Genomic DNA, 14546 nt, shown 5'->3' with positions numbered 1-14546 from the left:
TCCTTGGTTTAATATCTGAATGCTTCATGTGATTATCTTCTGTTACTGTGATTGGTCAGACAAAGTTCAGTCGAAGCGTCCCTAAAACCGACAACCGCGGGCCTACTGTAATGTTCTCTTGAATGAAGAGCTCAAGCAGCTGTAAGTAGAGTGGCCGTAAAGCGATTAGTTTCGACTGCTCTCTGGTTTTGATTTTAAGATATTCGACTGAAAAATGCTCTGTCTTCCTAGCTTTGTTCTTGTTGTTGTTGAATATGTTTTGACGAAATGAATGTTGCTGTGATTTGCAGTTTTCAATGGAGAATTATCGCGGTTTGATACAGGACATGAGTCCACAGGACCGAGAGGTTAGTCGGCCAAAACAGTTTTCTTTGTTGTTGTCACAAATAATAATATTAGTGTGTGTAAAGAAATGGTGACGAGTGAAATTATAAAAAATTTTGACAAAATGCAGGTGAAATTATTTCTTGATTTCACCAGTACATCACCTTTTTATGTCATGGGTGACAATAACGCTTATCGTGAGTTTTGACTTGTTCGTATGGAAAACTCCAAGTACTGAAAAGTTTAAAACATACATTAGAAGCCTTGTTGATAAAATTTGTGCTCTTTCGTGTGTTTAAGTACTCCTTATTGTCTTTAAATGCTCTGACATCTTCATTCGTGCTATCTTTAAACCTTGACGCCATCTGGTACAAACGTAAAATTGTCTTAGCAATTTTGCCGTAATTACACATGTGGATTCAACGCTGAAATTTTGCGCAAGAATTCAGGAGCAATTTGTTACCCATGATTTTATTTTCACTATCATACGCTTGTTCCCTTTTCAGATTTTTACTTTTGACGTGGAAAAAATTGAGTGGGAAATCTATCTTAAGCGGTTTACCATCGGCCTGAAGACATTTCTGTTGAAAGAAGATCTGGCTAATCTTCCAGTAGCACAAAGTCGCATCCGCAAGTAAGTGGTCAAATAACTATTACCTTTCGTTTTGCGTTTTTCATTCTTACTTTCTGCATAGGGCCAGTAAAGGTGGATTTCCACCGTCGCGTAATTTTTACGTGCGTACATGTTACGCGCGTAAATAAAATAGAGGCAATGTACGGAATGTCCCGCGTAAACGTAAGAGTTGAACTTCGCTCAAGTTTACACTCGGTTTTTCATACATTGCCTCTATTTTATTTACGCACGTAAAATTACGCGACCGTGGTAATCCCCCCTTATTCTAGATATAGCGCGTACTCTTAGCGGCTTATCTGATCACGACTGTCATTAAATCCAGAAACATTCGTCCCCTTTGCTGGCTAAACGATAATGACGTCAAATTTTACTGACATGATTTATCTGACAAAAAACGTGATCTAATCTGCGCATAAAGTCAAGAACTGCTTATATGAGCAAAGAGCACTCTTTTACTAAAGCACTTTTCCTATGTTGTTTTCCAGACTGCGTAACATTCGTTGGACGATGTACTTTTGTTTGTTTCTGTTCGTTTCGTGGCTCATAATTAAAAGGTTCCCAGCCGCACAGACCGCTTGGACCCAGTGCTTATCTGGTGTCCACAAGCTGGCCCGGGCCCTGGAGCCATTCAAGCTGTCCAACTAGAAGCCTTGACTTTCTAGGTCCTCCCAGGGGTGGGCTCCAAAAGGTCCGGTGTGGTATTAAACACGAAACTATTTTGTGTAAGTAATGAAAACAGAGATAAATTTCGTGGCACATCAAGGAGTTCCCAGCTGTACAGACAGTTTGGTTCCGGTGCATATTTGTTGTGCCTAGGCTGGCCCTCGCTCTTGAGCCGTTAATGGTGTCCAATTAGAGGCCATTCGCCACGAACTATCAAGGTCCTTTCAGGGGTGAAAAGAGTGATATTGGTCAGAATTTGAAAAACAGTAATCATAAATTACTTTAGAAAGTTAATTAAGAAAACTATCAGTAAATCTCGTGATGAATAAGAAATGAAAAGTAGGTTTAGGTTGATCAGTTATAGTCGTTTGTCAGATTGTTTTTTTATCGTTGTAAAAACACTAAAATCATTCATACCAAGAGATCATAGAGCGGTTTTCACTTGACTGTCGAATTGGGATTGGTTTTGGTTTTGGTTTTGGTTTTACTACGTCCTTTGGTTGGCTAGTGTATTCAGTGTATTTACTTTGGTTTTGGTTTTACGACAGTCAAGTGAAAACCGCTCTAATTGGACCAGTCATAATCTGTTGTTTATACTCTGAACATGGAAGCATGCTTATGATGATTGCCCTTAGAATACAAGGATAATTTAGCTTGAAAAGTAGGGATAACAAAGAAAATCAGGTTACTGTATGTCTTGACATTGAACATTTGGGAAGTTAGCAGTGGTGCACTCGCAACATTTAAATCGATATTCTTATAACTGATCATAAATGAAAAGAAACATGTTGTAATAAAAAAAAATGAATCATTATTAAGTGATATGTCCCTGGGATTTCCTTATTGGTTAGAAAATTGAAAAAATAGCAGATTAATGGAACGAAAAGGTAAAGAACATGTCCTCCTTCCTTTCAAACATCCTTCGCGCGTCGCTGTTTGCCAAGTTCCGTCCATTTCTTTATTTGTTTATTGCAAACTTTCATGACTGATTCTCCGCTTATTTGCCCGTCTATTTTAACTCTTAGCCCTTTGGGTAACCAGCATGTAACTTAAAATATCTCTTCTTAATGTAATGTAAAGGTTATGAGGACAAAGGATGATATCCAAAGTAAAAAAGGTCTTGGTCGTTAAAAAAAAATAGAAAGATTTTCGTAGAAATTTATTAAACACGGTTTGGTGTAAGTGCATGTCGCGATAAGGGTTTATACGATTACGGGGGAATTAATATTAGTTTAATCTTTTTTGAAATGTTTTGTATGTCTTTAGTTTATACGATATCGTTTTACCCACGTACTGTTATTCCGCATTATATGATCAGATCATTTCATAGGATAGTAACTTTAATATATAAACACCAAAAAAGTAGACCGTGCTGCGTAGAAGAAAATTTCTTGTAAGAAGACAATTGCGGTCATCATTGTTTAAGATGAGGTTAACAAATAATAAACATGTAAACGGCAGAATTGTAATTCTGGTGAGTGAATGATGGTTTTGGGTTTTTTATGTTTGTTTGTTTCTTCGTTTGGTCTGTTTGTTTGTTTTTTCATCAAATTGCTCGCTTTTGTTATAGACGCGGACTTCCTCGGAGAATACCGAAAATAGCCAAATAGGAATTAATTAGGCTTACCACAGGTAGCCCGAACTCGAAATATGAGCATCGGCGCGCATTGGCATTGTTGCATAGCATTCTGTATAAGGAGTTATATGGGGAAAAAACCTATCGTTTCTGTAGCCTACGAAGATGAAAGGATTTCAACAAAAAACAGGTTACCTTACATAAAATGTGTTACATCTCTCCTGTGTGGTCCATGGGCCAATTTATGTGCGTTTTAGGGGTTGCACTGTAAACGAATTTCTCTATATATTTGTAAACCGTATACAGTACAACCCATAAAACGGCCATAAATCGGCCCATGGACGACACAGGAGAGATGTAACACACATTTTATGGGAAGCAGTTTTTTATTGAAATCCTTTAATTTTCGTAGGTTTCAGAAAGGATAGGTTTTTCCCCATACAAATCCTTATTTTAGGCTGATTTAGCAACAGGACGGAAAAGCGCGCGGAAAGGACTAAACACGACTTCCGGTGCTCAATTTGCCGCTCTGCCATTGGTCAAGCCAGTTGTTTGATTTGGGCGCGCCGTCGTCAACTGACGTTTCCGTTCTGTTGCTAAATCAGCCTATTAGGGAGTTTAAGATACTACGACGGCGACGGCCACGAAAACGTCGCTTAAATAGTGAATTTGCGTTCTTTCAATCTCTATTGTGATTACTCGAACTTGTTTACTTTGTCAAATGCAAGCGAACTCTTTTTGAGTCGAATTCCTAAGAATCATATTCAACTTCAGAAAGAGAAAGAAAATTTAGCCGTCGCTTGTTTACGTCCTCCATAAAACGTGAAATAAGGCATTTTCCCGTCGTAGTCGCGCAGTGACGGTAACGAAATGTACAAAAAAGCGAGATGCACGTGCAGAGTTGTTGTAACAGTTTTGCTTATTCAACCAATTGCTTTTTTGACGTTCTCGTTGCCGTCGTGGCATCTTACACTCAGTCTCTAGTTTCATGCAGTGCGCTATTTAAGGCCTTCCTCGACCTCACCTCATGTAAACGGGGAATATGGTTTCTGGAATCCGGGAAATTTTTGCATGTGGAATCCGGGGATTTTGCTTGTGGAGTCCGGAATTCTGGGCTTCAGGATCCAGAATACAGCTCAAGAACTTGGAATCGCACTAAATCGCACTTGGAATCCAGAATCCAGTGGAGGGGGACAGGGGGGCGGGAGCCCGGAAGAACAGGGGCGGGAGGGGTACGGGAGACGGGAGAAAAAAGGGCGGGAAGCGGGATCTCTATGATGGCGGGAAGCGGGAGAGAAATTCCAAAAGGCAAGCTTTCGTTAATTGTTACTGCTCATCATCCAGTCAAAGAAACGAACCCAACAACGTTTCTTGACTTCCATTTAACGTTCTCCGAGGCCCTAAATCAAAATTTTAATGCGAGAAAAGTCAAAAAACGTAAATTCGCACTCGGGATAGAAAAAAGAGCATTACTTCCGGTGAAATTGGAAACCTTTCCAAGTCGGTTACATCATAGGTCACGAGTCCTCATGAATGAGGTGGCGTGACACATGTACACGTGGGTCGACTGTGTAAGTCGTGTCAGTGTATCGTCTGTTTGACCTGTCTCGCAGGTAAAATGTCGTCAAAGACCATTTTAATCGGTCTAAGTATTTTTCGGTGTGGTGTGGTGTGGAAAAATCCGTACATGGAAGACCTTCCTGGGAGCTCGCTCCGTACGATTGTAGTTTGCAAAACACTAAATATATTTTTAGACTGTCAGGACAGTGCTCCGTCATAACTCGTGGGAAGAAATCTCTCTCGGGCTACTGATTTTGCCGGAGAAAGTTACGAGAAAATATCTCGAATCTCCTGAGAAAGACACTTACACGCACTACGACATGTCAGTGACCTGGTATCACTGCAACCTAGACAGATACTATCATACCGGTTCAGCCCAAAAAAGCATTTTTGACCTTGAAGGAAACACAACAGAATGCGGATCAAGGATACACCTACGGTATTGGTTACTTTTGCAGCCAATGGCAAGTTAGTATTTTCGATCCTAGCCACCAGTATTTAAACAGTCTGCTTCGCTCTCTGTACCTAAGACTTTACCATAGTAGTAACTGACGAGGAACGCTACAGGGGCGGATCCAGGATTTTTTTTAGGAGGGGGTGCACTCGTCTCTTGCTCTACTTCAACACCAATAAGCCACATAGTTTTTTTTTTTGGCAGAATACCAGTTGTATTAGAGAACCCCAGGTCATCTCGGGGGGGGGGGGTGCGCACCCCCTGCACCCTCCCCCTAGATCCGCCCCTGCGCTATAGTTCCGAAACTGCAGTCTTGCTTAAGAATTCATAGCAGTCGCACAGACGACTGTTAAGCAAAAACTTAAGTAAATACCTACGAAGGAACAACAAGACATCGCGCTCTAGTTCAAAGACTCACTTATGTTAAGAAAAACTAAATGGACTGTGTGAGCGCTAAGACAATTATCTTGACTGACGCACGGCATATTTCTCCAAACTTGGTGTAGCTTTAGTTTTTAAGCTACAGTGTACAACTCAAATCTGAAGATCGCGCCATCCGTGGAAATTCAAAATCCTGCAAACAACACTATACTATAGAGCTGGGCCCAGAGTCATACTGACATGGCAGGAAATAATCACATTCACGGACAAAGAAACTGGCATGCATGCATGTATTCATTCAGATACAGTCATTTAGGAGAAAACCAAAAAAACTAAAATCTTTATTCAGCCGTAATAAACAGAGGTCAAAGGATATAAAACACTTAACAACTGCGTCTGAAATTAAATCCTGTCAGGGACACCTAGTACAGAAGCATAAACCACAGGAAATGATTACTCAGTATGCATGTAACAAACCTGCTTCATGACCTCTAAATATAAGACTTAGTGCGGCAAAAACAAGATTTACTCAGTCAAAGTTTAGAATGCTACACGTCTTGCACTTTGTAGTGCTAGTAACCTTCGCACGAGAGAAAAAAGAAAGAGAACCACTGTTCAAGCAGACTCTCAAGGTCACGTTTCACATTATCACGAGCTTATGAGTCGTGTTTGGCCTGTCAACCCTTATTTCTAACCAGGTTAGTGAAAACTCAGTTTAACTAAAAAAATGACTTGTAACAATTTTCATCTTTGGCAAATTACCCTACAGCTTTAACACTAAACCCGGGCTTCTGATCTTTTTAGTTTACATGATGACGGGAAAAATACAATAAAGGGCGGGAGTCGGGAGACAAAGGAACAAAAAGGCACGGGAGGCGGGAGAACGGGGTACGGGAAGCGGGAGGTTGTCACCCCCCTGTCCCCCCCCCCCCCCCCTTCCCCAATCCAAGTTCCACTGACAAAGACTGGAATCCAGTACCTGGAATCCGGAATCAGCGGCGTGGATTCCAGAATCCAAGGCTGTCTTGGATTCCCTAACATTGGACGATCGACCTTATAATATTACAAATAAAAGACGGACCATTGCCATCAAGGGACACAAGATTGGAAAACCAAACGAGAAGGGCAATATATGTGAGTGCAACTGAACTGAATGCAATGGTCAAGCGAAAACGATAATGAGAAACTATATATTCGCCTGTGTTGATAAAACTTTACTTCTAGTACATCCTAGAAACTGCCCGCTCGTACCTGTTGATTATTTTCCTGTAAGTTGTGGTTGTTATGTATATCTTTTGGTTATTAGTCGATTACTGGACTCCATTCTATGATATGTAATATTTACATTTTACTAACTTGTTTTTGCATTATATTTGCTCTTTTTTGCTCTGTGTTTAATAAAACTGCATTGCTCTCAGCCAATCCTCAGATTCAAGAATTTTTTTTTGTTTATTATTAAGATGAAAAACAGGTTACATTCAAATAATTCCCTAAGTTCTGGAACAGTTTCAGTTTCAGTTTAGTTACAGTTTAATTATTTTGCCAGAAAAAAAAAATACATATGCATACAGACATTCAGTATTTTACAAAAACGTTATTTAAAGGTTAAAGAGACGTAAATTGTAAGTAAAAGAATTAAAGGTATTTTTCTGGCGATGAAGCTCATTAGACAAATGGAAACCTTGGTGCTCATTATATGAGCTCCCTCCCTAACCTAAGACTAAACACAACGAATAAATAAGCGGCAAAATCATACTGAAATATAATAAGGATAAAAAGCAGGCAAAACAAAACGGACAAAACAGACAAAAAGCAGCAAAAAACAAGTATTATTTACAAATGGTTATTCAACTAAGAAGAAATGATTTTAATCTGCATTTAAAAAGAGAGATAGTAGCAGCAAAAACGAACGTAAAGCATTTTTTTCTCTTTAATTCTCATCTCGTAAGTATATGGTACAAACTGACCCAGACATAATTTAGCCCATTTTTTGAACATGTGTATAACTGTTACGACTTCGTAGCTGCGATGAGATCATTAGTTGTGGATTAATAATTTACTGACCCTGTGAGAGCGTCAGTTAAACCTCTGGCAATTGATTAAACTTGGCCTTTTTTAATCAATTTGAATCTTTGTTCTACAGATGTATCGATCAAGAATCGGTTAATAAACTTTGTATCACTGATCATGACAGTTTAGCTCGTTTTCTAAAAACCAGACAATTGTGCTCTTTGTTTTGCCAATTGTACGGCAGCAACAAGATTGCCAATAACTCCGTCGTTTAATAAAATGAAAATACAGCCCACCGCATATCTAATTGGTTTTCGACATGATGAAGCTATCACTTAAGGAAAACAGATATATTAAAAAGAGGTTCGCTTGAGCGTAGTTGCTTCGGTGAAAAGTCGTGGTAATGACAAACTAACAAACAATGACGGAACTGTATTGTTCTGCAAAATTCACTTGAGAGTCGAGGAGAGGTACATGGCGAGTTAATTTTTCTCTCACAGAAAAAAGGACAGCTAAATATGATGGTGCAAGTTCCGTGTTAATATTTTGGGTTCACTATACTCAATAGAAATGAACGTCACTATAGCGTTTTTAATTTTAAATATTTTACGTTTCATATAACAGATCCGAATTGGACTCGCAGGGAGATGATGTGAACGGGGGAAATAAAGGTCAATAAAGTTTAAAAAGCAATTCAATGAATATATAATCTTGACGTAGTGAAATAGCAATTTAAGCAATTGCAAATAAACCGCCCAAGATGTTAAAGTTATAGCCCACAAAGTTTGACATATGTTTGGGGATATACTCGGTTAAGACTTCCTCTTCTAAAGAAAATGGGGCCAATTTAGTGCTGGCATCCATGTGAACTTCAGTCAAAGCTGCTTATAGAAAACCGGCACAAGCAATTTGAAGCTACAAAATACAGAAACACTTTAATATAAGCCTCACCAGTAACAGGCTCGCCAATATATTGTCCCCTCTAACTTGCACTGAAATGAATTTGATTTATTATGATATTTTGAAGCTGTAACTGCAAAACATATTTAAATCAGCACTGCGTTAGCTTGTTTCGAACAGCTTTTTCCAATTCCGTTATAATCCCCCTCGAATATAAGCCCCTCCGTTTAATTTATCAAGAGCCCTTCTAAAAACCCTTACAAAGATGTATAATCCCAGGGCTTTTAAGCGGCAGTTTACGGCACCGCATATCATATGTTCGCCGGCTCACAAACTTAACACCTCCGTTGGCAAAATTTTCTCGTTCTTGCTCTCACTATGTTTACTAAAATTAAACTGCTGATTGCTCGCAGCTAATCGTCGAATTCAATTCTTTTTTCCATGATTTTTATATGATAAAAACAGGTTACATCCTAAGCTCGAACGAACGTTTTATTTTCTTTAATTCCCACCTCGTAAATGGCCCAGACTTTCGAGCCCATTATTTGAATATTTATACATTGTTACTGAGACCTCACTGCCTGCGATGACATTATGAGCGCGTCAGTTTAACTTCTAGCAATTGACGAAAACCGTTTTTTACTCAATTTGAATATATGCTTAACAGAAATATCGATCAAGACTTGGTTAATAGACTTTTTTATTACTAACAGTTTAACTCGTTTTCTAAGAGCCAGGCAATTGTGCTATTTGCTGGCTACTCGCGCGGCAACACAAAGGCACGCACCAAGATTGTCTAATTCCATCGTTTAATAAACTGAAAATACGGAGCAAATATTAAATTGTTTGCTGACAAGGTGTATGTAGCAGTCATATAAGGAAGACAGATATATTAAAAAAGAGTCCAGTTGACTGTAGCCGGATCGCAGAAAAGTCCTGGAAATGAAAAATTTTACTGGAGGTGAAAACCCGCAAACAATTGCAGAACTTCACTGCTCTGTGGAACTCACTGGAGAGGTACATGGCGAGCTCGTTTTTCTCTCTGTCATTGACACTTTTTTGTCAATTACAGCATTTTTGGGGAATACTCTGATCCTAGTTGCCCTTCGCAAGGACACATCAATTCATCCGCCATCCAAAATCCTGTATCGTAACCTAGCGATAACTGATCTTTGTGTTGGTATCATTGTCGAGCCTCTGTATGTTGCTCATTGGACATCTGCGGTAAACAAAAGATGGGATATTTGCTATTACGCACATTTCATAGTATATTTCGCAGGTGTTACTTTGTGTTCAATGTCGTTGATAACACTGACTGCAATAAGCATGGACAGACTTCTTGCTTTGCTACTGGGTCTCAGATACAGACAAGTTGTAACTTTGAAAAGAACGCGCTTAATTGCTATTGGTGGTTGGATTGTGTCTGTTGTCGGTGCATCTACATCCTTTCTGAATCCTCTTATAAATTCATTGTACGGATATATTGTTATAGCTTTTTGTTTAGTCACTACAATCTGTGCCTACACAAAAATTTTCATGTCTCTGCGTCATAACCAAATTCATGTTCAGAACCATGTTGTTCAAGGGCAATCGAGCCAAGCAAATACACTGAATATAGCTCGATACAGAAAGGCAGTGTACAGTGCACTGTGGGTGCAGGTAACATTGGTTATTTGTTATCTGCCGTACAGTATAGCAGTAGCTTTAACACCTCAAGGGCGGTTGCCGTTGTCTACTTACCTTGCTAGGCAATTTACAGTTACTTTAGTGTTTTTAAACTCATCGTTAAACCCGTTTCTGTACTGCTGGAAAATCACAGAAGTGAGACAAGCTGTGAAAGAAACATTACAACAACTACACTTCTGTACCTGAACTAAGACTTAGACTAAGAACATTTACTAACGAACTTGATAAGAAAATATGTATAAGAAAACCAGACAAATGTCATAGTCCGAATTGCACCTTTAAGATTGTTTTCTGTTTCATTGCAGATTGTAAAGATACAAACAAAATCATTTGTTTATGTTAAAAAGTTTAATAATCATAAAACAAAATGAAAATATCACTAAAACTAGTCAGTTAGCTAATTAGTTCTCTGGCAATCAAGACTACGAAGCAGGCACATATTCTTAAAGAGAACAGCTCACTTGCTCGCAACATCACACCGACAAACTCTTTTGACTAATGTTTTTTAAGCCAGAAGACAATCAGAGGGCTTTACTGTTCTGCCGAATTTACTGGAGAGGTACATGGCGAACTTATCTTGAAAATACACTGCATAAATAACAGCTGTTAATAACCATAAAAGCCAATATATGTTCATAGTATAATCAAGTTTAACAAACGTCATAAGTTCAGTTTGGTAAAACTAATCAGGGCGCAAAAATATTACTTTTCCGAAGGCTTTTTCAAAATCGAACAATGTTTATTGTGGGATAATGATCTGAGGGCCAGTACATGATATAAGTTAAATTTGATGGCCAATAAATACACATTAACATTGTTTTTTTGTCTAACACAGGTCATTTTAATAAAAGCTTGCGAGCATACGAACGCTTTTGTTTTTAGATATAATGAAAAGTGAACCCTTATACTTCTAGTTTGCAGGTGACGTCACAGCGGCCATCTTGGTCGTCAAGAACAAAAGCATTTCCCTTCTCTGGCAAGTAACCTCTATTTTCATGTAAATTCTTCGAGAAAACAATTCTTTTTTACTGACCCCCAACATGGTCGCCTTGTCACGTGGTTGCAAAACTAAGAATAACCACATGGTAACGTGATATCAATGGAGGAGAAGGGGCTATTATCAGTCCCCCTCGGGGGATTGCTCAGATGACTAACTGTTACCTACTGCTGTTATTTGCCATCGTATAAATTATTTTATCCAAAATAAAGTCTGTTGCGAGGTCGAATTATAGCAGGAATTAGTAGCAAAAGCGAAATGCTTTCTCAGCTAAGAGCTAAAGAAGACAGGCTCATATACAGAGCTTAAAAGATGGAACATAACCAAGGCCCTAGGGCCCTAGGACAAAAATGTGCCTTGGGTTCATATAACAGTTGAGTACGCCACCAGCACTGCTAACTTTTATCCCCCCTCACTTTCAAATTCGTTCCTACGGGCCCGCATGACAAGACAGCATATCTCGGGAAAAAAAGAGGCGAGAAAACTGCTTGGATTTGAAAGTTTGGCTGAGCTTGGTAATTTGCGCGTCACACAGAAAAACAGGAACATGTTGATTTGGCCAACTGATTGTTTGGTGAGTCATAGTAAAAACTTGTCTTCTCGGAGAAATGGTAGTCTTTCGTTGTTTTCACTTTATTTGTAATTAAACTTTAATTTGAATAATTATTATAGGTAAGTGCATCAATCTTAGCCATCGGTAGCGGTCCGGCAAACTGTGAAAGTTTTACCTCGAATTATGGATTGTTTACTAGCCTACGTAATTCAGTTTACTTTACAAATAGAAGAAGAACAACAGTCAACAAGCTGTAAACTAATCGAACAACAGATAGAGGGGCTATGTACAAGTTACTGTATATGGGGAAAGTATATATGTATAATATATATATAGTTTTACCTGGATTTTTGAACTTGGCTTAGCAAAAAAATCAACTCACTCTACTACTTGGCAATTTAAAACAATGAAAAATCATTAAAAGGCCGATTAAAAGCCTCTATCTGACGCCGGGCAGTAAGTCAGTAGTGGTCCCTAGAAGTATTTCAACGAGTCACAATTTTAATGTCAAGTGATTTCTGCAACGTTCTTTGAAGTTTAATTGTCAGGTTGCAGGCAATTACCTTCAAGAGGGTATTCCGGTTTCTTGACGGTAATTGCCTCAGACAAAACGTGATTTACCAAGCGACTGTAACGACTGGAACAACAACAGAATCATACATTGGACTCAGTAGCCACTTACATCAAAGAACAGTGCAGAAATCACTTGACATCATTCCGACACGCGAACAGAAGAAACGAGACGGAACTGTCCAAACAGGTGTGGACCCTCAAAGATGCCAACAGATCCTTTCAGGTGCAGGGGAAAGTACTCAGGAATTGTAAACCATATGACAAGGCTAGCAAAAATTGTAATCCGTGCCTCCAAGAAAACATTTTTTATCTGTTTTTATCTGATATTTGTAAAAAACACTTATGTACTCTGAACAAAAGAAACGAATTAGCAAGTTCATGCCCCTACAGAAACAGATTCACTCTCAGAAATTTTAGAATAACGTAACGCAACGCAACGAAACCGCACGGATCCCGAAAAACCCACTGGGGAACCTCTATACCTCCGTGTCGACTTTGTGTCTATTTACAAACGTTTTAATCACTCTCCGTCCACCTCTTTACCAGCCGATACTTGCAATCGCATATTCAGAGACTTTTTAAAATTGGCTTCCTAGTACAGAAAGGACTTTAACTTCTCAAAGTTCCTTTCTCACTAGGCCTTGAATTTTGGAATAATTATTACTTTAATTTATTAAAACTGCTTTTCTGCTGAAGATAATAGAAGTAAGACAAGCTGCGAAACACGCACTTAGGAAACGTTTTCCGTTTATCGACTTAGCTAACGTTTCAGAAATGTGCATTGCATCCCTGACCGACTAGCCTGCGAACAGCAGACGCATTTCCGAGGGAGAGAAGCGACGACCGGAAATGCGTCTGCTGTTCGCAGGCTACTGACCGACAAGCCTATAGCAAAAAAAAAAAATCCAAACATCATCATCGTCATTGTGATATTAGATTTCAAATATGTCCCTACGTTCTCGCCTTCTATCAGCAGTAAGGAGACGTGAATCTAAACTCTTCATCGGCCACGGTTGTTCATATGGTAGATAGAGCTATTATTAGTTATCCACTGAATACTCTCTATCAAGTGGATAACGCAGTTGGTTGGATTAACACGTGATTCACTGGCGAGAGATAATGGATAGCTCTCCCTACTAAACTTGTCAACGACTGGGGCCAGTCTACAAAAGCACTTGTTCTAAGATGATTAAAAATTTCCATCGTTATAACAAGAACCACCCCGCTGATAATTTATGTGAGTATGTACTGGGTCAAGAGCCCGCTTTTTGAATAACGAAATTTCCAGTTTTGCTGACGTATTACCCACTTTCTACGAAAGATTATCACTCCTTCGATGAATTGGGGCGGTTCATCAAAGGACGCTATGTTATGTATGAATACCGGGTTTAGTACGTACCTTGCATTTGTATAACGAAACTCCCTTAAATCGATGAATTCCGGCGGTTCATCCAAGGACAGCTTTCAAGGGTTTAAAATACCTCGTATTGATCAGAGTATCGCTATCAAGAGATCAAGAGCTTTAACTACTCTCCTGCATCAATGATAAATATTGTAGAAGAATACATCCACCTGGATTTGAACAAGTTGAAATTCTAAGACAGATCTACCAAGTTTCAGAAGTTTACGCTCGTCGACTGACAGCACTGAACTCAGAGGTGACAAACTGAACAGCTTGAATAGGTAGGTTAAAGATTGTTCAGAAATCGACCGTAAGCTTTCGTGCACTCCTTAAACTTAAAGATTCATTCATTCATTCATTTTTGCCATTAACCACATATAAATACAACAATATAACAGCAATTTATAATACATTAAAGATAATATACACTATTCTAACTAAGTTATTTACAAAATTAAATTTTTAAAGTGGTAATGACAAGGAAGCCTAAATAGAAGCCGGGAGCTTATACACCATATGCTTCCTGCAACTATAGGGTAAACCATGGGAGTTTAAGGGTGCTGAATGAAAAAAGGATTAAATTTTAAAAGAAAAGGTATGTAGCTCAAATGAATATATTTGACTGAGAAAGAAGGCCTAAAAACGGAGCTCTAATGGAAAAAGCAGCAAACGCCAACCGTAACATTTTCCTGCTAATTCCAGCTGAGTTCCCCGTTTTCTGAGATCGTCTGAATAGTGGCGTCAAAACTTCTTAGAAATACGATGGTTGTATCCAACATGTTAAGGCCTCGTTATTAAGGGGAAAACATGTCTCGGTAAAAAAGGATCACCCG

The 14546-nt window shown here is 38.9% G+C and overlaps 2 protein-coding genes across 4 annotated transcripts in view; both read left to right on the top strand.

Annotated features, from left to right (window-relative positions):
* The window catches only part of LOC140940446 (fatty acyl-CoA reductase 1-like), a 42052-nt gene that overhangs the window by 15705 nt on the left and 11801 nt on the right, over positions 1–14546 (top strand). For 2 of the 3 annotated variants that reach the window (XM_073389422.1, XM_073389421.1), the window contains 3 exons: positions 291–347; positions 831–958; positions 1444–3084. In XM_073389422.1, coding sequence (XP_073245523.1) covers positions 291–347; positions 831–958; positions 1444–1603 — 345 coding nt within the window. In that variant the 3' untranslated portion in view covers positions 1604–3084. Of the gene's footprint in view, positions 1–290; positions 348–830; positions 959–1443; positions 3085–14546 lie in introns of those variants that run through there. The other variant, XM_073389423.1, reaches the window with a different exon arrangement.
* On the top strand, positions 9445–10905 carry LOC140940642 (trace amine-associated receptor 9-like). The gene has a single exon (XM_073389631.1). The coding sequence runs from the start codon at positions 9445–9447 to the stop codon at positions 10372–10374; it is 930 nt and encodes a 309-aa protein (XP_073245732.1). The 3' UTR covers positions 10375–10905.

Source organism: Porites lutea, chromosome 6, assembly GCF_958299795.1.
Source record: "Porites lutea chromosome 6, jaPorLute2.1, whole genome shotgun sequence".
NCBI classification, from domain to species: Eukaryota; Metazoa; Cnidaria; class Anthozoa; order Scleractinia; family Poritidae; genus Porites; species Porites lutea.
Note: the sequence above shows the minus strand (reverse complement) of the source record. Positions and strands in the feature narration are given on the sequence as shown.